Raw genomic sequence first — 22,291 nt, forward strand, 5'->3', positions numbered from 1 at the left:
AGCACCTGAGCTGACCACCCCCTTGGTAAGATAGCAGTAGGACTGAAACTCTTTGACCTACTGCAGAGACAAGAGACCCCCAATGTAACCATGACACCCTTTGAGGGGTGGCACATTTTGCCAGAGGATTTTGGCTACTTCTCCTTAGAAGGAATGGTGAGAGTCTTCAGATCTATCCCAGACTGAAAATGTTTAACAGCAACTAATTCCAATGCTTTCACATTTCAACTCAGTCCCATTCCTTGTTCTTGTTTACTCTGACCCTCATTCTAGGTCAGGGTCTCCACTGCTCCATTTTACTTGCAGAAACATCTCAAGCTTTATTTCATAATGGCTCATTTCAGCTTGAGTCTTCTCCTCTAGCCAGTTCCAGCACTCTACTCTACACCACAGAGTGTCACTAGGTCTACTCACTGCTTTCTGTGGACCTTAGTGTCAGTCCTTGCAGAACTGCACCAGGCTCTGGAGTCTACTATACCTCCCTCAGACATTTTCAAGTCCAGAAACGTCAAGCAGTTGGATCTCTGAAAAATATTTTTTGCAAAGTAGCATGGATTACAAAGTGCTTATATATTTTTTTTTTCAATGAATAAACTATGAGTAAGGAGACACATGTTTGCCTTAGTGCAAACTCCTTGCTCTCACTAGGTATTACTTACTCTTGCAGACAATCCCACACAGATCAATGCTTCCTTTCCTTAGATGTCACATTAAACTACTCAGCTTTTAAATGTCGTGAATGGGATTTGCAATCTGTTTTAGTGTAAGTAAAGAGGATTGTCTGCATTTATGGAGCAAATGCCAAACAAAAAGAGAATGACATCTTTAAAGCAAGAGCAGAGAGTACCACTGGCATATTTTGAAATTCTAACACAACAATATTGGACCAGCATATTAAACTCTACTGTATGTCTCCCTGATGGTTTTTTCCCCCTTTTTTTTTAGTTCAGTGATTGGCAGCAAAATGAAATGTCAATATTGCCACCAGGTAACTTAGGGACTCCACTTCTGCATTCAATGAATCCCTTAAGATAACATGTAACGTCTGGTTTAAGTAGTACACTTTATTAAATATGATCTGTCTGGCAATATTGCTGTATATTAAAAAATACACATCCACAATTTTGCAGACTTGCAGTTTAATGTATTTTCATAATTCACTACAAAAAATGCCGTTTCACAACTGCTACCATACACTGAGACTCCTACAGTAGTATGGAAAATGTACAGATGTCTTCCCCAGAACTGGCAATACTGCACATTGTGTAAATTGTCTAGGACTCCAGGACTCTTAGAGCAGCAGTTAGAACAAAAACTTGTGGGTCGAATACCGCTATCAAAATACAGATTTAAATAATTTACTCTTAAAAACATTCATATTTATAGCCTCTTACAGAAAATAAACAATTCATCTGATAACCAGATATGTGCTCAGTTTTTCCAGTTCCAAGGTATACACAGGTCTCCATCTTGCAGCACGGAGTAGAAATGTGAAATGCAAAGGTGCATGCCGTGTAGGTAGGGCAGGGATTCTTCCAGCAGCCTCTTACAGCAATCTATCATCTGAGCACTGGAAACACCCGGCTCCTTATAAAGCCGATCCAAAGAAAATTTTTCAGTGGAAGTATCCATTAGCTCTTTTTCTGTGATCATCATCCTGGCAAATGAAGACAATAAACAGTGACAAAATTAGAACCCAAGCTCTTAAAAAAAAAATACTTGAAGTATTATTTGGAGGTTATACACGTGTGAACAAATGTGCTGCTTCATGTACAGCTATGGTACAGCTGAGATTTTTGTGCAGCTTGATACCCCTGTCTACCTCAGGGGCTACACTGAACATGCTTCTATGACTACAGGCAATAGCATTTGAAATCTGAAGTCACATTTGAAAGCATTTTCCTTGCCAGGTAACTTGGAAAAATACCAAAATAAAAATCCTATGAGGCTCCATTTATAGTGCAAGGAATTAAAGTACTTAAGTAACTTGAAAGCATAAGCTTTAAGAATCAAAACACATTAGTAACTACTCTGTCAACTTAACTAACACTGTTACTCTGCATGTTATTAAAAATAACAGATGACAGGTACAGTCATGTTAAACAATGCATGTTTAATGTGTCAGCAACTTAGTAAATGCAGAAGTATATGGATTTGGTTGGACTCATGGATCTTAAAGATCTTATCCAACCTCAATGATTCTATGATTTCATGAATACTGAATTCATAGCTCAGAGATTATTTTTCTACATTTACCCCAGAGCGAGAAGACATTATGTGGCAAACTCAAGTGAGTCAGATATAGAGTTATGTGCAGAATTAAGAGTCACTGGACCTATGACTGATCATCTGATGCAGAGACAGGTCAGGTTGAGCAAGCCTTACGAGCTCAGGCACTGTGCCATAGTAACATTGCTACACTTCTTCTAGAGACAGCTTGGCTGCAGAGGCAGCACCACTGCTGCCCAACAACACTGAGCCTGTGATGAACAGGGTAGGAGCTACAAAGCAGCAGCAGCAGTGTGCTTGCAGAGCCACTGGGATGTGAACCAGTCCAAGCTCAGCACAGACACAGCTACTGAGACTTCGGCTTGCTTAAAAACACTACTTTAGGGGCTCTTTCCAGAGCTCAGTAAGATATCTTTGTGTACTTCTGAGGCATTACCCTCTGCTGAGGCACTCAGATGGCTGTGTAAGAGCCCTACCCAGCTCTTGCAGCCAGGGATGATTTGGGCCAGTGAGTTAAACTGGAGCAAGCCTCGCTACTGACCGTATCCATGCCACCCTCCTGAGTACATTCTCTAATATCTGAGCACCAAACTCTCCCACTCTGTGAAGCATCAGGCTCCCCTGAAGGATAAGGTCAGCTGGACACAGTGAGAACTGCAGGTTCATTTTTAGTCATTTCCACAAGAAGACTTCACCTCTAAAACAATACTTGACATAAACAAGGGAAGGAGAAGTAGATTGACACTAAATCACTTTCTGTGATTCTGTAAATCCTGCATTACTAGAAAATTGATATCGTCCACACAGTTAAGATGATTTTCTAGAGCAGTAGTGTTTAAACTCCTAGTGCATCAAATCAGACAGAATTCCAGCTATGCTACGCTATTTACTGCATGTAAAACATTCATCTGCATGTGCCAAGTAAATTCAGTACATCCCAAAATATTTTATCTCTAGGTCCCCTGAACAACAACAGGAGGCTAAAGAAAATCAGAACAGGTCCAGCTCAAGGAAGCATTTAGTGGAAAAGCAGTTTTCATCTCCAATAAAAAGAAAAGTGGAAATATGACATATCCACAAAAAAAAAAAAAAGTAGACATGATAAATACAGAATGACTGTTTCTTATTTCCTACAGCATAAGAACAAGAGAATGACAAATGAAATCACCAAGCTGTGGGTCTATAAACACTTCTTCCCTCCTTCATACATATATGCTATATGCAATTCAACTGTGCACTTCTCGCCAGAGAAAAAAAGGGGATAAAAAAAAAAAGTTAATCTATTGAACTCTCTTAACATGAGATACTGTTTTGCAGCTTCAAGTATTTCCTCAAGTGTTGTCAGTCAGAAACTGGGAAGGAGTAGACAGTTAAAAAAACACCTTTTTTCTCTATTCCTATGGCCTTCACAACAGCTAATGGATGATAGATACAGACTACAGACCTTCATCATGAATAAGTATAGTTATTCTTTATTACTTCATACAGACCAGCATCATCCAACATACAACAGAAGAGCTGAGATGTAGCTTGGCTCTTAAACTCTTACAAAACAGCTGCTTATCCTCTGAGAGGAGCTCTGCATATATCCTGGATATTGTCTTTATAATGTGGTGTAGTGTGAGATTTTTTGGAGAGTGAATTACCCAGATGCAAATGCATACATTTGCTACAACATCCCTGAGATCCTCTACAGACAGTACTTTACCAGCTGTCACATATGGATAGCTACATAGAGAGCTACTCAGCAGTTAAAACTTAAATGGCAAAAATAATTTAACTTCAAAGCTGCTCTAGGGTTATGGAGAAATTCCAACAAGCCCCCATTTTATTGAAGTCTAATTCCAAAATATATCCTCCCAAATAATCGGGTCTTAACAGAACCAAACCCATAAAGCCTTCAAGGAAGACTCATGCCTAAAATAGCCTTAACCAAAAAATACCTGGATCTATACATCATATAAATGCTCACAACAATGTGACATTTTGCTACATCATTAAAATCTTTCCAAAGCAGAAGAATAAACTTACTGCCTTTAAAAGGGCAGTAACAGCAGCTACCCATCATAGTAATTTATTAAAAATAAAACCAGAATTTCTACTTCATGCTCTTAATTCTCAGACACAAACAAGATCAAGCACAAAATTTACAGTTCTGATGGATATTAAAAGTCATAGGCTTAACACTGTGGTACTGACTTGCTATTGTCATCTCTCCCATCTTACTCACATCCATGAAAGAGTACGAAGTAGGTATTTCTCTCAATATAACCCAATATATCCCAATTATACCCCAGCTTTTTTTACTCCCTGTGTTAGGTGCTAATTAATCTTTATCTCAATTAACTGACAAACTACAAAGTAATCTTCTAGCCTGCCTCAGTTATTTTTAGATTTTATGGCTTTCTTGTCACTATTTAACTAACAGTATAAGTTTTTTTTCTTTTCTTATTCAATAAAGAGGTCTCTGCCTTAAAAAAAAACCACCTCGCCTTTTGGTGGGGTAATTGTAAAAAAAAAATTATGTAACTTTGTCTTGCAAGCTAAGATCTTCTATTTCTGAATAAATAAACTGTTTCTGTAACTGGAAGGAGAGAATTTCTAACAGCTGTGCTAACTGAACAATGACATTTTTGACTTAGTAAAGACGACAGGCAAAATGGTGTTTTATAAACAGAAGGTTTACAACAAAAGAGCACAAATACATTCTTTAAAGTATCCTCATTTTCCTCCAAAGAAAACATATAACATGCAAATATTTTCATGAGCTAAATGCATCCATATGAACACTTACTTCTCCTTCCTTTTCAGATTCTCTCTTGCTTCTTGTGCTTTGGCAAAAATAAACCATTGAAGAGTTGCTGGATCACAAACCGTTGGGATCATAAAGTGCCCAAATTCATGTAAGCTTGGTGAATATCTGTCACTAACGACACATAATGGAAGTAAAAAAACAAAGTATCATTTAGTTAAAGCAAGTTACTTAAATGAATTAATTTCAGAATTCATTCTGAAAAGGATATGAATTGATCATAATTAAAATAATTGGTAAAACAATTAATCTGGTTCATGAGAATACAAAAACATAATACATCAAGCTTTTAAAAAAGTTACATTTCAAAAGCAACTGTAAGCAATCTTTAAGAAAGATGACCAGGAATACCCTTATACACAACTCAGTTTTAACCTGACAGCACAAAACCTTTGATTTAATCCAGCACAACACTATATGATGAAGGCAGAGCTTTGACTCTAACTTGGATGAAATTAAGCAGGACTTTCTTCAATCTGCTTCCTTCTTAACCCATAATGGGCGCTTACAATCTTCAGAAAAAAAGACTTTGACATAATAAAAATCTGAGATTGTAACAGTTTTCTTCCTACTGAGAACATTAGCCAGCGTAACAACAACAACAAAAAAAGAATAAAAGCTTTAAAAGAAAAAAAAAACCCTTTTCCTGCAAATACCTACCTTTCCAGAATCATCTGCAAGCCTCGCAGACTGCGAGGATGAAAAGGCAGTCTACTGTCACATAATTTATTATAGAAAGAGTCCAGAGTCTCGTAGTACTCTTCTAGAGTCAACAGGGGTTGCAGTTCTTCAATATATATTACTTGTATGCCTCCCAGGAGCTGGCTTATCCGATCTTCCAACAGCATCAGCCTTTTTTGAAGTTTATAATAATTTGGCAATCTCTCAAAAATCTGTGCACACACACAAACATTTCCTATGTTACAAAGCATAAAAACTTGAAATTAAGAAATGGAAAAAAAAAAACCAAAAACCATAGAAGAGGAGATATGTAACAATGCAAACATGGAAGCTAAGGGAAAGGGGAATAAAACAAAAGAATACAAAAAAAAATCAGAAATATCAAGTATATACATTTTAGGGCAAAATCCAATGAAATAGGCTTTTAAGTATTTTCAGTATCTATACTATAAAGGCACCAAAGGGCTGTAATAGGATTGTTGGATGTCCTCTTCCTCTATATGTTCACAAATTAAGTTTCAGATTAAAAAAAAAAATTAATCTGAGGCATACATAAAAAGTTTATCACCACAGTTCTAGTTGTAGAGTTATCCCACATACAGTCAAAAGTGGTTTTGCCAACTTAATTTACACGTTTCTCAAAAAAGAAGTCTCTGTAGCTGGAACTAGTTCTTTCCAAAGATATGGATGATACCTTAGCTCATCTTGAGTCTAAAGGAAGATGAGAAAGGAGAAAGGTAACAGATCTGTAATCTACAAAATTTTTACCAGAGAAGGTTAAGAAGTGATCAGACCTAAGTCAAGACATGGAAGGTACAATAGGGAGAAAACTGAAACAGTGAAAAAAGTGAAGAGGGGAAGTCCATAGGAGTAGCCTCTACATAACAGCTACCCAGTTATTACTGTAACAGTTTTCATAGAAAAAAATACTGCTGCTGGAAGAAGTTATTTCAGAATAATCTCCTTAGAAAGACAAGAGACTAGGAGAATCCCAAGTTTTTGGCACAATGAAATCCATTGGTTCAGCATTTGCATTTGTTAAAGAGAAAAATGGCAAAAATTCTCTAACTATTGTACCTCGGATCAATCATTCTACAAACTGACCTGTACACTATTCTACTGCTTCCTTTTTCTAAGAATTAGTAACAAAAAGTAATAGCACTTAGGACTTAGGACTGCTTCTAAAAATGGGTTAGAACTGGACAAAAATTTCTTCTCCCTAAAAACCAAGCAACTAATTAACCTCAAAAACATTTTTCCTGACTTTTTCTGTGTATCAATTAACATGACTTTCAGTGCATTTTCAAGTAAAAACCTTTTGATTTCAGGTTAAAATACATATCTCTCCTTTGCCTTCCAAGGCAATTACCATCACCACAACTAAGTACACACGATCCCCCACCTGCACAACACCTTGTGCAGATATATGATCCCTTCAGAAAATCTCTCCAAAAAAGGGGAAGCATTTATCTTTTCAAGGAAGAAAGTATTTATATTGGTATTCATCAGAACACTTTTATTTCAATGACAATCAGTACTCTCTAACCTCAGAGGAGAAAGTTTTGCATTAAATTTTAGTTTCTCAGTTTAAGTTCTGTGTAAATTATTCACACTAACAAACCATGGTTTGTTTTTTCCCCTCAGTGAAACATATATAGGTAAAACTTCAAACAACCACCAGAGAACACTTCAGATTAAATGCTACATTTCTCATATTATTTATTTACTAGAATACAGAAATGAAATATTCTTTTATTCTAGCTGGGGGAAATTCCCCCTTATGAAATCCCACCAATTTTCTTCACAAAGAAATATTTTTCATAGTTCTACCAATAATATTTCAACAAACCAGATTAAAGATATTTTCTTTAAGTGACATGCTGATATCACTATGTATTTTATTTGTAAATAGAATACCATTTAGAATGCCAGACATGCCAGGATGCCAAGTCTGAGCTTTACACAAGCAACAGAAAAATTTGCATAGTCACTAAAGATATATTTGTGCAAAATCCACATTATCAGCCTAAAAGAACAATGTGAAGTGACAGGGTTGGTATGCAGCCGTTCACTGAAACGATCACTTCACAGCTTTCTTTAAATTCCATTTTCACAAAAAATCTAAACAGGAGTCCTAAATTCTTCATGGGAATAAGCTCTTTATGGATCATGAGATACTCTGTCAGCACTCGTTGCATAGACTGGTATACTGCATAACAAATTAGTGTTCTTTATATCTGATCAGGGGGCTGACTTGATAGTGAAAGCAGCAGTTAAGACATGACAAAGATTGCTGTTAGTAATAACATATCACAGAATTAAATTTAGACTGCAATGTATACTTAGACTAAACACAGTAGCTATGTGTGTGCTTTAAAATACTCCTCATTAATTATTCTGCACCAATATTTTGGTTAGAATTTTAAAAAGAATGTCATTACAAGAGGCATTATCATTTACTTTGACATCTTACTTTGGTCCAGTGATGGTGAACATCCATGGTCCCCAGCATTATGTGGCCTGCTGCACTCATACCTGAACGGTCTGTAAACACCACCGTGCGTCCTAAAGATAAAACAGATTGCTTTACTAATTTGGGTTATTGCAATTATTTTCAGAATTGTTAAAAACTTAGCTACTCTACTATTATGTCAGAAGCAACACATTTCTGCAGCACAAACACACACAAGTAGGTGCTTTTGCTTTACTCAAAGTTGGTAAAAGAGTGATTCTTGAAAACTCCAGTTCAAGAATTACCTTACCTAGCATTTGCCTTCTCCCTGTTTGGATTTGATAGATATTTAATTAACCAGACTTGTTTATTACAGAGACTACTTTTAAAATAAGAAAAAATCTCAAGAGACAGCATATTCAAAGAGTCGCTACAGATCAAAAATACAGAAGGAAATACATGCTATATACATAAAGTATATAAAAAGGCAAAGATTGGTCAAAGAATTATTAGCAGAGCCACTCAATGCTACCTCTGTGATATGCAATCTGGAAGAAATGCTTTAATATTAGGTCTTTGCTCTATTTTTAAGAAAGGCTAGAGAGAGCATAAAAGGATAATACTAGGATTACTGTTGAGGGGACAAATCAGTTTTTAGTCTGAGTATGGTTTTTCTAAGTGAAGTAGAAAGACTTTCAAGGCAATTATTTATTAAAATAAACTTCCATGAGTTTTGTGTGATGTGTTAATCTACAAGACAAGGCTTATACAGAAGGTCTTGCTCTCAGAGATCAGCTTTCCAAAATCCTTAAGAGCAACACTGACTTTGAGGCATCTAGTCCATCCTTGTACCCCAAGGCAAGATCAACTGTACCTGTATAATTACTGACAGGTATTTGCTCAGTATATTATTAAAGATCTTCAAAGATGGAAACTACAGCAGGTTCACAAGACAGATTGCTCTTGCACTTTAAATCCTTAGCATACTTAAGTAAAGAAACTAATTTGAAACCTGATACAATTTAAAACTACTTCTTAACTGTCCTACCCACTCTGCCTTTTGACAAAGGATTAGATAAACCCTCAAATGAAAGCCACTCAAAACTGAGTACTTGCAGACAGGCATAAAATGTAGAGTTAAAATTAGAGGAAACAGCTTCTGACTGCCATGGTCAAATAGCTGTATGAGAGAGAAGGTTAACAGACTATTTTAGCTAAGAAAATAGACTTACATGTAAGTATTTTATGGAACATGCATGAAAGTGAAGAAAATATTATTCCAAAGGAATTCTAGCAAGTCCTTCTTATACTGACTCTTTACTACTCACATTTTTGTCTTGAACCTACCACAGATTGCTACCTCCACCCTTTCAGAAGTTCAGTCTGGATTTTTTACTTCCATTGTTAGTCTTAAGTCTAGTGCCTTCAACTCACTTGGTTCACATTTACTAAGAAGTAAAATAGAAGCTGAGTGTAGTGAATGAACTGCAAAGAAAGGTCACTTTAAAAACACCTTGTAGCTTAAAAAATAACTTCTCAACAGCTTCTCAGTAAGCCTGGCAGGTTTGCTTTTCCAGTTATCAAAAGCATTTTTGAAAAGAACTAGAGCTCCCTTATCACAGAAGACTCTTTCTCATCTTTGAATCAATACTATATTAGGATATATGAAACAAGCAACAGAAATACCTTTAACATTCTTTAATACTTCAGGTCTCTGTTGAACTAAGCGACCCAGACTGTGTAGTTGGCTACAGCGATGAGCAATACCCCAGCTTCTCTGCCACCTAAATAAAAATAAAAAAGAAAGCATTTCACTTTCAATGTTATTTAAAAAAAAAGATTAAATCACAGAAGTTGATATAGCTGAAAGCATAATAACAGATACAACTCAAACAAAATACCAAACAACAGTAACAAAAGCAAAGGCCACCAAAAGGTGGCTGTGTCCTATATTATTTGAACAGATAAAAAGCCTACACAAAATTTCATAGCCTTTCTTGAAGTGCATGACAATATAAAATTAAAAAAGGAATAAATCCAGATATAGGAAAAATAAATTTAACATCTGATAGACAGCAAACAATTTGCAGATCCCTCCACTCAATAAGGGGGTTAGAATATAACTAGTAACAGACAACCCAGTATTTAGTTCAGTCATGTGGCATACAGTTTCTGTTTATAAACTGTACAATGTTTGTTTAGAGGAGCAGTCTTTTTCTCCCCTTTGAGTTCATAGCCCCAAAACATTACTATGAATCCAGGGGCAAGTTGATACACACACACACACACACACACACACACACACACACATATATATATATATATGATAGTATTTTTCAGTGGAATAACTTTTTAAACCATGAAGGAACCAGGCCTTTCATTGGTGACTTTAATACACATAGTTTTGACATCTCTTCCATAACAGACAAACTCCAAACTAAATTCCAAAAAGCATTTCAAACATTGTAAAGTTGTCCCAGTGTACTGGAAAATTAAATCCTTTTACAAAGTTCTAGCTGATATAAAACTGCATCAAAATAGGAAATTACTGTTCCCTTATTGTACTGGGTCTACCTGGGATGCAGTTAATTTTATTCACAGTATCCCTGTGTTTCGTATTTTTTACCACAACAGTTGATAACACACCACTGTTCTGGCTCTTGTGCAGTGTCCAGTTTTTCACTTTTACTGGGAAAACAAAGTGAGAGGAAACAGAGCCAGGACAGGTGACTCCAGCTGATCAAAGGGGTATTCCATACCACACAAAGTCATGGTCAGCAACAGATGCTCAGGGAAAGCAGGAGGAAGGGGGGACCCTCACCACTATGGCATTTGACTTCCCACGCAAGCATTACACATGCTGAAGTCTTGCTTTCCAGAAGAGGCTCGACACCTGCATGCCAATGGGGGGTAGTGAATGAATTTCTCCTTTTGCTGTACTTGAAAACACAGCTTTGCTTCCCCTCACCTATAAACTTCTACCTTGATCCATAAGTTTTCTTGTTTTCATTCTTCCTATTCTCTTTGTCCCACCCCACCAGGGATGCATGAATGAGCAGCTGTGTGGGTGCATAGCTGTCACCTAGGGTCAATGTACACCACCTCATTTAGAGAAACCTAACTAGTAAAAAACCCACTGAGATGCAGAAAATGGCACTACAGCACTTATGAGGCAATTCAATCTATTACAATGCAAGTCATTCTAATAACCATTTACTGTTACCTAGCAATTTTGCTTTGCTTTCAGTAGCATCAGAGAAGAACATAAAAGGGTAGCTTATAGAGCTTACCTTGTCTTCAGCTGCCTGAAATTTATACATGGAATAAAGCCAATGACCCCCTTATTTTTCCAAACCTAGGTGAACAGTAGCATCAGGCTGCAGGACCACAAATAACAATAGCAGTGGTCCAAGATGCTTGTCTGCCAGATTTCTGACACAACCTTTTCTTAACTACAGCAACATAGCCCTTGGAAGGTTAATAACTCTTCACAGAACACAACAGCTTTAGTTTATTTTAAAAGCACAAACTATAAGAAAATTAAATACAAGCCATGAATAAAACCAAACCTTGGCATTTAATGCTTAAGTGTTTCAGAAACTTAAACCCCCACCACAACACAGCTGCACAGGATTAGAAATCCTGTTCAAAAAAAGTGGCTTCATCTTAAAGGAAACCAGGATCTTCTATAGGGTGAAAGGAACAAAAGCATGATTTCAGAAGCTCCAGTTATCTCTTATCTGGTTAAAAGAAAAACATAGTTTTTCTAGCCTTTGAAATCATCCCCCAAAGTTTATTTTTACATTGTTGAATACCCTCACTACCATTTTCCCATCCTGAATATCCCACTTCAGAACATCCTCATTTGAAGGCACAAAATTTTAAAAAGAATCATAAATAATTTTCTGGAAAATATCCTGAAGAATCAAGATCACCCACTGTACTCAGCCCTTACAAGAAAAAAAATCCTCCACCTGCTCTGAAGTGTAGGAAACAAGACAGCAGAAAGAACAAGTTTTACTAAGCCATCACAGGATGTCAATATGCCATGTGCAAAGTTGCATTTGCTGCCAATCTAATTACCTTTGTGGATATTCACTTGAACTCAGAAGTGCAATTTTACCCAGCAAAACACCCAAACTAATGCACATGCACAGGTGCACCTATTTCAAGTGCTTATGTGTTTGTTTCAGCTGAAGCCTACGTTATTAGTTACAAATACTACAGTTTTTTGAGCAAATTGTAACAGGAAAATTTTGTCCCAACAGAATTCTACAAAAATATTATACAGTGCAGTAACACTTTTACAGGTATGAAATGTAGGTGATTTGCTGGAATAAGCCTTCAAAGCTCGTGGTGTAGCATTACACATCACTTTCTCCCTTTGACTGACTTAAATTAAGTCCAACTGATCTAATTTATTACCTGATATCTGAGAGCTGAAGTTGGTGAGAGAGATCAAATTTTAAACGTTCTAGTTCTTTTCTAAGTGGCAAACTCTTTTTCAGCTTTTTTACTGCACTTGCTTCATTATCATCTAGCCAGGATCTGAAAGAAGAGGAGGAAAAAACCCAGGAGTAGAGGCATGCTGTATTTTATTTCATGTAGTACAAGTAATGGAATTCTTACCATTAACATGAACACTTTATTTCAGGTTACCAGATAAAGGGATTTTTTTTTAAAGTAGAGGACAGAAACTGAAATTGCTAAATGTTTCACATTCAGATATCTACAAAGGAAAACCTGGCATTTAATGTTCTTAGGGGGGAACTAGGGAATCAAACTGAACCAAAAGACACTGACACTGTAACAACTGTAAAAACCGGAGGTATGAAAAGTGTAAAGCAGCAGGTTAATGTGATTAAGGAGGGCAGCTTCAGAACTTAGTGAATTAATAAAAAAGACTCCCACACATTTGCCTTTAAAAAAACCCAAAACAACCAACAACCAAAGTGATTACAGTGAACTATCAAATTAGGGGAGGTGGTACTAAAGGGCTGAGTTAGTTAATTTACAGAGCTGAGATAAACACAGGTTAAACAAGTCAAAGTTTTACAGTTCTTTTGTCAATAATCACAACCAGACAAACAGGACTCATGGAATACACCTAAAACTTTCAAATAACAGATCATTCCATTTCTAGGAAAAAGCCAGTGTTTAAGAAAACTAGCCTTTGTCCATAGCATAAACTTATTATCATATTCTTATTTTTACCAATATTTCAATTTTCACACTGTATTCTAGGCAGAAAAATGCAAAATCAGAAGCAGTAAGAGAGGCTGAATGCAAAGTGACTAAGTGTTAAGCCCAGACTGCTAATATATGGTTCATGGTATTTCTTGTAAATGTGTAAAAGTAAAAACAATCTGCAGTCTGTTAAATCTCAGCTAAGTTTTTTACAGTAGCATATATTACAGTAGTTTTATGGTGAGGTACTAGGCAGGATGAGAGGTACCACCCCAGTTTAGCATTTATTTCAATTGGTACCTGTCTCATTTTAACAAAAAAGGCTTTCAAGGCAGTATTTTTCACCTTTCCCCAAATGGCACACATACATATTTTATAAACAATGAGCACATGAACAATGAATATGCAACAAGCTGCATTTAATACAAGTTCAGTATTTATAATTGCCTAAATTTAATATTTAGGTTAGAAGGCTTAAAAGCAAATCAGAAGTGCAACACTGAGATACCTAGCAAATTAAAATATTCTAGCCTTAGTTTTCATGTATTATCTCTCACCCCAAACAGAACATGATCATGAAATACTAGCAATAAATGTAATATCCATATATTTTTTGTTACTGAAAAACTGAAAGAGTTAAGTAGCTACTTGGAGTCTCTGCCTCCTGAATTACAATACAAAACTGAAAAACTAGACCAACCAAAACTAGACTGAGCAAACATGAAGAAACAAAAATGCATGAGCTTAGCTAGCTCCAGTTATCCCAGGAGCCCATTTGAACTCTCTTTAATTATGAAAAGTGTGACAGAATTACACACTGGACAATAAAGCTTTGTGTTGTTTAGAATGCTTGCCGATTGCTTTTAAAAAGCTCAACATTACACTAAGACCAATTTAGTTTACAAAATAGGAGTTAAATAAAAGCCTTACATACATTAAAGTTGTTTCCACTCTGGGGGCTTGTTCTAGTTCCTCATCAGGATCCTTGAATCCCGTAAATGAATAATAAGTCTTATCCCATTTGATAGGTCTGTTCACAGTGCTTTTTGCTTCCTTGTGGGACTGAGAGCTCATATTCAAACTTTGAATATGCTCTGTTGATAAACTGCAGGAGTTGAGAATATCTAATACTGTGCTTAGGAGATCCCTAGTGTGTAATGTAAAACTGACGGCTCGAAACCCTGTAAAATAGAAGTCCCACAAAATTAGCATTATTTTATTGAAGTTATTTAAAATGCATTTACACCTATCATCTTAAAAGAACCCAAACAAGGCTTACACAGTTGGAAATTAATATGATATTATTTCAATAGTCACTGCAAATGTTACATGCAGTTTAACTTTCAAAGCTGTCAAGTATCCAAAAATATAAACAGAATCAGTTTAAATATCTGAATCCTTGGACAAATCTGAAACCTTGATACAGATGCAGCATAACTCAAAAAAAGGGTGCTTTTACTTCGGCAGTGGCAATTTTGTCCAAAAGTTCTGTGCAGCTCACATTACTCCTGATCACTTTGGATATAATTTACTGTAGAAACAGTACTACAACACCTCTTCACAGAAGATGCAGAACAAAGAACTACACTTGCACACTGGCTAAAACTAAGTCCCATCACTTAGCTATTGGGCTTCACTACCCATTAGAAAAAAACCAAGCATTAGAATGACTCCAGAGCAGAACACAGCTGCCAGTTCAACTGTTATTTTAAGTACGCTGGTCATAATATTACTATTTTCTCGAAAAACATTTTGCTTTCTAGCACTAGGGTCCCTCACAATTTGTTCAAGTGCTTTGACCAGCAGGAGACAGAACACAAAATGTATCTGTTAGAAAATGCATAATCTTTATGCAAAGCTTCCAAACTCAGCAATATTTTCTGTTGTCTCAGATCTAAGAGACCATGTGGAAAATGAAAGCTTCATATATTACACAACTTCTGCTTACAGAATAATTTCCTACTGATCCTCCAAGCACCCTGACATTGTGAATGACTAACTGCAATGAAAACAAGGACCTGACTGTTGTGCCATGTACAAGTGACAAAGCCGAAAAATTATCATTTACATCAACCTGTGTTTTTTACTTCCTCATCTTGTAACTTGACTTCAACTTCATAATCTGTCATTCTTTCAACGTTTTCTAAACTTAAGATAATTAATGACTTAGGATGGCTCTAGCTGCCTGATCTAATATATACTTTAATGTTTTGACAGGATTCTATTCAATGGAAAGTCATTATGAATGGACAAGTAATGATCTGAAAGAATTTAAATACAGGAAGATAGATACTGCACCTGAAGCACTGAAGGATTCTTGAACATTAGAAGAGTTTGGTTCTCTTTCTCTTACATAAAAAGTAAGCTGAGTTGGCTTAAATGAGTGAAATCCTGGTTTTTGTAGATTTTCCAAGTAGCCATTTAACCTCTTCAGAGAGTTTTCATTTACTTCCTGTTTGAAAAAAGAAAAAACCCACAAAACTTTACAGACAATGAACTAGACCATTTTTCATTTAAACCTTCTATCTTACATGCAGGATTAGATTTACAAACCACCAGCTGCTCTTAACAAGTAGTGACATAGTTCATAATCTCAGCATAAATTATCTTGCATTAATAAAATGTATGATGTACATTCTTGCACATTCCAAAACACCACTTAAGGCTGTCAAGCTTAATAGATTCAAGTATAAACCACAGCATTTCAGTAATAAAGTAAGCAATATGTATTACAAGTTAGACTGGAATGATTCAGTATTTTCTTTGAAACAATTAACCAGAGACTATGACTAATAAATAACAGGTGTTTACTGGTTTCATCCTTGTTAAAAACAAAAAGTGAATCTTTTCGTTCTCTGGAAATAACCATTTTCAATTCTAACACTGTTTTTGTTTTTCTGACAGCAGGAAAACCAGACAATTTCCATCCATGACATATGACACATTTATGAAGAAAGCACACTAAAAGATTTTTTTACCCTCTCTTTGGGATGCTGGCCAAAGAAATCTGGATGCACAGCAAAATAGAAAGGCCTAAGAGCATTGATGGCATCAGCTCCTGACAAAGTTCTTGACTGAAGAATGCATTGTAGCAGTATCTTCTCCAGACATAACCTAATAATGTAATAAAATGTTTATGTATGATGCAGCCAGTCAAGTGATAAACTGATATAAACTACATCAGAATGTGACAGAATGGAGTAAACATTCACTGTTGGAAGTATGATCATTTAAAACCGGTATTAGAAGCCCTCTTTGGAATACAAGACTGTATTTATACAAAGCAAATACAACAGGTTTGAGAGATGGTGGATGCTAATTGCTGATTAAAGGCATGTAAACAAGTACATTAACTTTTCCTCCCTCTACCTTCTCAAAACATGGTCAAATGAAAAAAAACAAACAGTCAGGCAGTCTGAATGCTAAGGACTAGATTTAGTGGTATTTTTTTGGACCTATTGCTGAAGCTGGTCTTAAAAACCAACCCACACTTATGAACCTCCAACTGTAAAAGCCAAACCCAGTATTTTTCAAGCAGTACCAGAAGTATATTAAATTTTACTTAGGAATAATACTCACAACCCAACAAAGCAAGTTATGCATTAGTTTCCAAGGTCCACACATCTGTGTTCATTAAAAAAACAACAACAATAAAACTAGTTTCCCAAACATACACTTCTGTAAGAGCCATCAAGTAAAAAATACTTTTTCCCTTCAATCTTCAGTGAAATATAAGAAATCAAGAATTTAAAAAATTATAATGGTAGGAAAATAAAATGGTTTCACTTAAGATCGGATGGAAAAGTTAATTTGAAGAAGTTATAGAAAGTTCAGAAAGTAGAAAAGATTTAATGCATCCAATTATCTATCTATAAACTAAACATTTCTGCAAAGTACACACTTTTGTGACAGCAACTGAAATGGAAGGAAAATCAAGTTCTGACTTGAAGACTAACAACATTTCTTGCTGTAACTTAAAGCTGACATCAGGATAGCAAACTAAATGCCAAGAGACAGCATACATAAAAGCAGCAAAAAAAAAAAAGGTGAAATGGTTAAATATATAACACCAAATTTCTCCTTCAGCTGATTTCACAGACTAACAGATTGAACAGGCCAACCATTTTCCCCATGATCAGTGTTCATTTTAGTTTGCAACTCCAAAGGGCAGGGATTCTCCTCTGTTAAAGCAATACAGTGCTGTTTCAGACCTCATAGTATCATTCAAACTCCAAGTCCCAAACAGGAAAACTGGATGGCAAACAGGAGGCAAAGCTGCTTCCACTTAACATAAAAAATTCATAAGTTTATTAATAATAGTAAGCAATTTGTTCAGCATCTTAGACCAATTAAATGTCTTGGCCACAGAAACATGCAAGACTACTTTCTGACTGCTTTCATAAAATAAAACAAAACAAAAAAAAAACCAACCCCAAATTTGTGCTTAGACACAGTAGTATTTCTCATTAGCAGTATTTCTAATTTGGAAAATAATAGAGTAAATTACAGCAGTTGAGTTGTTAAGCAGATGCATTGATCCCTTTTTTTGTTTTTTACTGTCAGCCTTTCCAGCTCTTCAATTAGAACACGAAAGCAGTTAAAGCTAATGTTTTCTGCCTAGGAGGTAGACAAATATTTAATCAGTAGGTCTTCAAAGTCAGCTTTCTGAAAACAGAAGATGGAAAGTAGGATGGAAAACCTGTAATGTAAGATAGCTGATGAAAATTCAAACTGTTATGACTAAAAGCAACTTTCATGCTTGTGGGTTAAAAAAAAAGAAAAAGATAAAATATATCACTGAAAAACACTTCTACTTCCATACTGGCTCCAATCGAGAAAGACTCTACAATTAGTAATCAGTATAGCCCATGATCCTGCTCAAAATAGGAGGAGATGGTGAAGTACTACAGCAAAAACATGTTTTCATGGAGAACAAAAGCTCTCAATGACAAGAACATGACAGAGTTGCACAGTGATGCAAGAAAAAGCCTTCTACCTGACCTGTCAAGAAAGGAAGCAATGTACACTGGATAAAAGTCCACTTGGTCTTATGTTTTACCATTTTGGATCTGGAAACACCAAAATAAGTCATCTTGCTGAGGAAAAAAAAAATTTTTTTTTTTTGTAGCAAGTGGACACAAAGCAGTAAAAAGGAAAATTCTTTCCAGCAAAGGGAAAACAGAAGTAAATTAACCGGCTACCTCTCTGATAGTTTGATTAACAACCATGCAAGAAACCCACATCCTCCTATGCCCAGCTGCTAGGAGGAAGGAAGGAGCTCAGTTCTCCTTTCACCTTTTTCATCTACTGTTTCCCACAACCACTCTCCAACTACATTGCATGCTGTTTCCAGTAGTTAGGAAAAAAGTTCCAACATACCTGGAAACTATTAATCATACTTCCAAGTTTATTAATCATAAACTTCCATCTGGTATCCTACAAGAAAAGCGGCCAAGTATGGTTAACTTCAGTTCCCTTGTTTTGTATCTAAACAACACTGTCATGCTAATAGGAAGGCTCGGGATTCCAGCCAAAATTCTATTTTGAACTTGCTTAAAAGAGAAACGCTCAAAGGCCAAAATTAGTCTGCGTGACAGAAGGAAGGATTCATTTGCTGAAGGTGAAAGACAGAACTCTGAGGCAACCTTCAAGTGAAGTGACAAAACACAAGAATTAAAATGAATTTAGAGAGAGAAAACACAAGACAGATGCTTATGGCTTTGCTCACAAGAAGCAAGGATAGTTCCAAGAGCTTCACTTCTATCTGAAGTTCAGAGAAAGGCTTCATGTTAAAATCAAGGTCAAAATCACATTGAGGACAGCCGTCTCTGCTTCATGAAAGTATGAAATACAATCTCCACTAGAACATTGCATTATGCAACCATATTCCAGGTCAGATTTAATTTATTGATTAAATAATTCACTTCAGCTTTCTTTTTACTTTTTCCTCACATCTCTCTGAAGCTTAACTTTTTGGCTTAGAACTTTGGCACTGAAAGATTTGTTAAATTAAGCTCATTATTACAGATAGATTTACTCATTTTGAAACACTGAGCTTTAATAACTCAATAATGCAGTAATATATTGGATTTCATATTCAGATTTAGACTACCATTTTCTCATAATTAAGCTATTTAAAAACTCTTGTTGAGAGCCTTTTTAATATCTCACTTGAGGACAAGCATATGGCTTTTGGGGATTTTCAGCTGTGGATGTACTGTTGAAAGCTTCAAGTTATAAAGATGAGAAAGCCAAAGAAATAAACATTAAACCAAAACACCAAACCAGTTTTACATATATGCAAGTCTTAGGAAAACATTGAGACGTATGCTAAAGGTAAATAAGGCCAGCAACATGAAATACCTTCTCACGGCTCTCAAGCAGCAAAACATTTCAGCAACTCAGTGGTCAAGCCAACTTTCAGCCATCCACTAACTCCCTTGAAAAAAAAGAGAAAAAATCCTGTTTAGTAACAGACATAAGTATTTTCCCCTTTAATTTATAAGTACATTCTCAAAATCCCAGTTGGTAACTTCTAAAGTCACACATAAACCTGAACATCTTCCATAAGAACATTTTCAGTTTAATCTACTAACAGTCTTACAAATATTAAGAGTTGGTACCTTATTTTGATTTGAAGTTGAATATTGGGAAGAGAATTGGGAAAAGAGCCAAAAAAATTATTTACTGAAAATGTTTCCCACTCTTCCAGATGTTCAATTTTTGTCTTAAGTACAGAAACAAACAAATAATAGAAGCCTTCTTTAAGTACTAACACAAATCCAGCTATTGAACTCCAATGTAAATTTTCACTCCAAGTCCACAACTTTAAAACAAACAGTATCAGTTTAAAATTTCTATGCCAACTGTGTTATGGGGGCAAAATATAAAACCAAAGGGAGAGACACTATCATAAAACAACATCTGCAAATCTTTATTAAAAGTTTGCTGGCACGTATAAAAATGCATCAGCAATTTTTAGCAGTAATGCAACTTTAATTGTGAGTCGTCCAACAGGAGGTAAACCATTTAGCATGTCAAGAGTGCAAGCATACATAATTATTGGGGATGATGAGGAAAAGTCCCTATTGGCAGTGTTCTCTCATGTTTCCATGCACTTCAAAAAAACCCCAAACTTTTCTTTGCACTTTTCAAAGTAACGTTTGCATTAAGACTGACATTTTAAAGCATCTGTGGTGAGCAGTTATCAGAGAAATACCATCCCTGTTCCCACACAACAATATAGTTGTAGGACTATTTTGCAAAACACCTGAAGCTCTAGAAGTGCATCCTACTTATGCAAATATACTTTTAAAAGGATATAAAGTGTTTAACAGACACTTTGCTAGAAGCAAACAGGGTGAGAAAAAAATGTTGAGCTAAAATAACCCCCCAAATGCTTTTTACTTTCCGTGTTCTGATTTTCAACTAGGTGGGCAACACAAAAGTATTTTCATTTTTAGTGTCTCTAACCACAATCCTGATCACGAAGTGACCTAAATACATTAATAAGCTCTCCAGTAATAAAAGTTTTCTCTCTCTGTTATTTTAGCTTCAGGGATTTGGACAGAGGATGGCAAAAAACTCAAGAATCTCACTAATCCGTGCTGACAGTTTATATAACCATACAGAAGCGTCATTGTTTCTTGTTTTAAATGCTCTGCTCACGGCTTAGAAGTTGTTACATTGCTTAGTTGAAAAATAAAGCCTCCTGCTTTTGAATAAGCTCCACCTGCACCCCACTTCAAAGATACGCTCGCTCACACCAAACAAAATATTATTGGCGCTCCAGTCATTTTGCAAGCAGAAGTCTTTAGAAACACGACACTTGCACACACACCGGGATGATCCATTTCAGCTGTTTACCTGCGCTTGACCCTTAAGCAGCGTGAAGAAATCAGTACGAAAATAAACGAGACGACAGCGTTCAGAAATGGAGCGCTGGCCAAACCGAACGTCTCGCTGCTTGAAAGGAAATCAGCTACAGGGATGCACCCACTGATAGTTTTAACCATACAAAACACATCCCTGATGGAATGCAGGTTAAAATTCACTACAGGTAGTGCTGCCTACAGCTACTCACCCGCACAACAGCTGCGGAGGGGCGTTACGGGCCTTGCCCCCCAGCATTACAAAAGGCACCGAACCGCCGGCGATCGCACGTACCCGCCGGACCGGAGCAGTTCCACGGCACGCCGATGATGACGGCCTCGGTCCAGACACTGCGCCCGAGCAGGCGCCTGGGGACTCGGCTACCGGCAGCACCGAGGCGGCTGTCGTGCGAGCTACCCTAGGCAGCCCCTACGGGGGGACCCGGCCCCGCCGCCCACCTGCCGGCCCCGCTCCGCTGCCACCAATGGCCGCCCCGAGCGCACGGGTCCGGTCCGTTTCAGAGCAGCCCTCCCCCCTTTCCCCCCCAGCCCGGGATCGGCCTCACACCGTCCACCAACGCTGACGACGGCCGAGCCGCCCCCCGCGGGGTCGCGCTGCCTCTCCTCCCCGTTCACCTCCCACCCACCCTCCCTCTATCCCCTCCTTCCAGCACCTCCCCTCGCGGTGGAGCCCGAGGCCCCCTGCCCGGCCTTCCCTTACCGCCACGGCCGGACAGCGCCCGCCCGGGGCTCCATCCCTATCTCCCGGCGCAGCGGCCCCCGTTGACGGCCCCGGAGGCGGTGGGAGAGGGCGGGGACGGGCGGGGCGGGGCCGCGGCGGGCGAGGGAATTCCCGACGGGGGCGGAGCCAGGGGAGGGGGACGGGGCAAAGGGGCGCCTGCGCTCCCGGCTCCCCGTTCCCGGTGCTCTCCGCCGCGCAGGCGCCCTCGGCCGCCCTCAGCCTGGGGCGGGGCGAAAATGGCGGCTAGGGCGTCGGTGGCGGTTGTGGCTGAGCTCGGTGCTCGGTGCTCTCGCAAAACGTTTCGCGTTGGGCACCGG

At 37.5% G+C, this 22,291-nt stretch overlaps 1 protein-coding gene across 2 annotated transcripts; it reads right to left on the minus strand.

The window, feature by feature from the left end:
* Positions 1 to 934: 934 nt before the first annotated feature.
* Positions 935 to 22,043, minus strand: TCAIM (T cell activation inhibitor, mitochondrial). Of its 2 annotated transcripts, none has more exons than XM_030445672.1 (11): positions 21,954 to 22,043; positions 19,725 to 19,800; positions 16,340 to 16,475; positions 15,660 to 15,813; positions 14,296 to 14,542; positions 12,600 to 12,722; positions 9,861 to 9,958; positions 8,196 to 8,287; positions 5,702 to 5,934; positions 5,024 to 5,155; positions 935 to 1,657 (listed from the first exon to the last, which is right to left on the minus strand). In XM_030445672.1, the coding sequence occupies exons 2-11, from the start codon at positions 19,751 to 19,753 to the stop codon at positions 1,432 to 1,434; spliced, it is 1,470 nt and encodes a 489-aa protein (XP_030301532.1). In that variant the 5' UTR covers positions 19,754 to 19,800; positions 21,954 to 22,043; the 3' UTR covers positions 935 to 1,431. The 2 variants fall into 2 exon arrangements, with proteins under 2 accessions (XP_030301532.1, XP_030301533.1); XM_030445673.1 differs by lacking the exon at positions 21,954 to 22,043 and adding an exon at positions 21,445 to 21,703.
* Positions 22,044 to 22,291: the final 248 nt, after the last annotated feature.

Source organism: Calypte anna, chromosome 2 (assembly GCF_003957555.1).
Source record: "Calypte anna isolate BGI_N300 chromosome 2, bCalAnn1_v1.p, whole genome shotgun sequence".
NCBI lineage: Eukaryota > Metazoa > Chordata > Aves > Apodiformes > Trochilidae > Calypte > Calypte anna.

Bases quoted from the DNA above. Each gene is read 5' to 3' on its own strand.
- TCAIM (XM_030445672.1), bottom strand. From the start codon at position 19,753: ATGTTTTGCTGCTTGAGAGCCGTGAGAAG. The intron at 16,476-19,724 runs GTATTTCATGTT...TTACATTATTAG, and splicing joins TGCTTGAGAGCCGTGAGAAG to GTTATGTCTGGAGAAGATAC. The intron at 15,814-16,339 runs GTAAAAAAATCT...TTTTTCAAACAG, and splicing joins GCCAGCATCCCAAAGAGAGG to GAAGTAAATGAAAACTCTCT.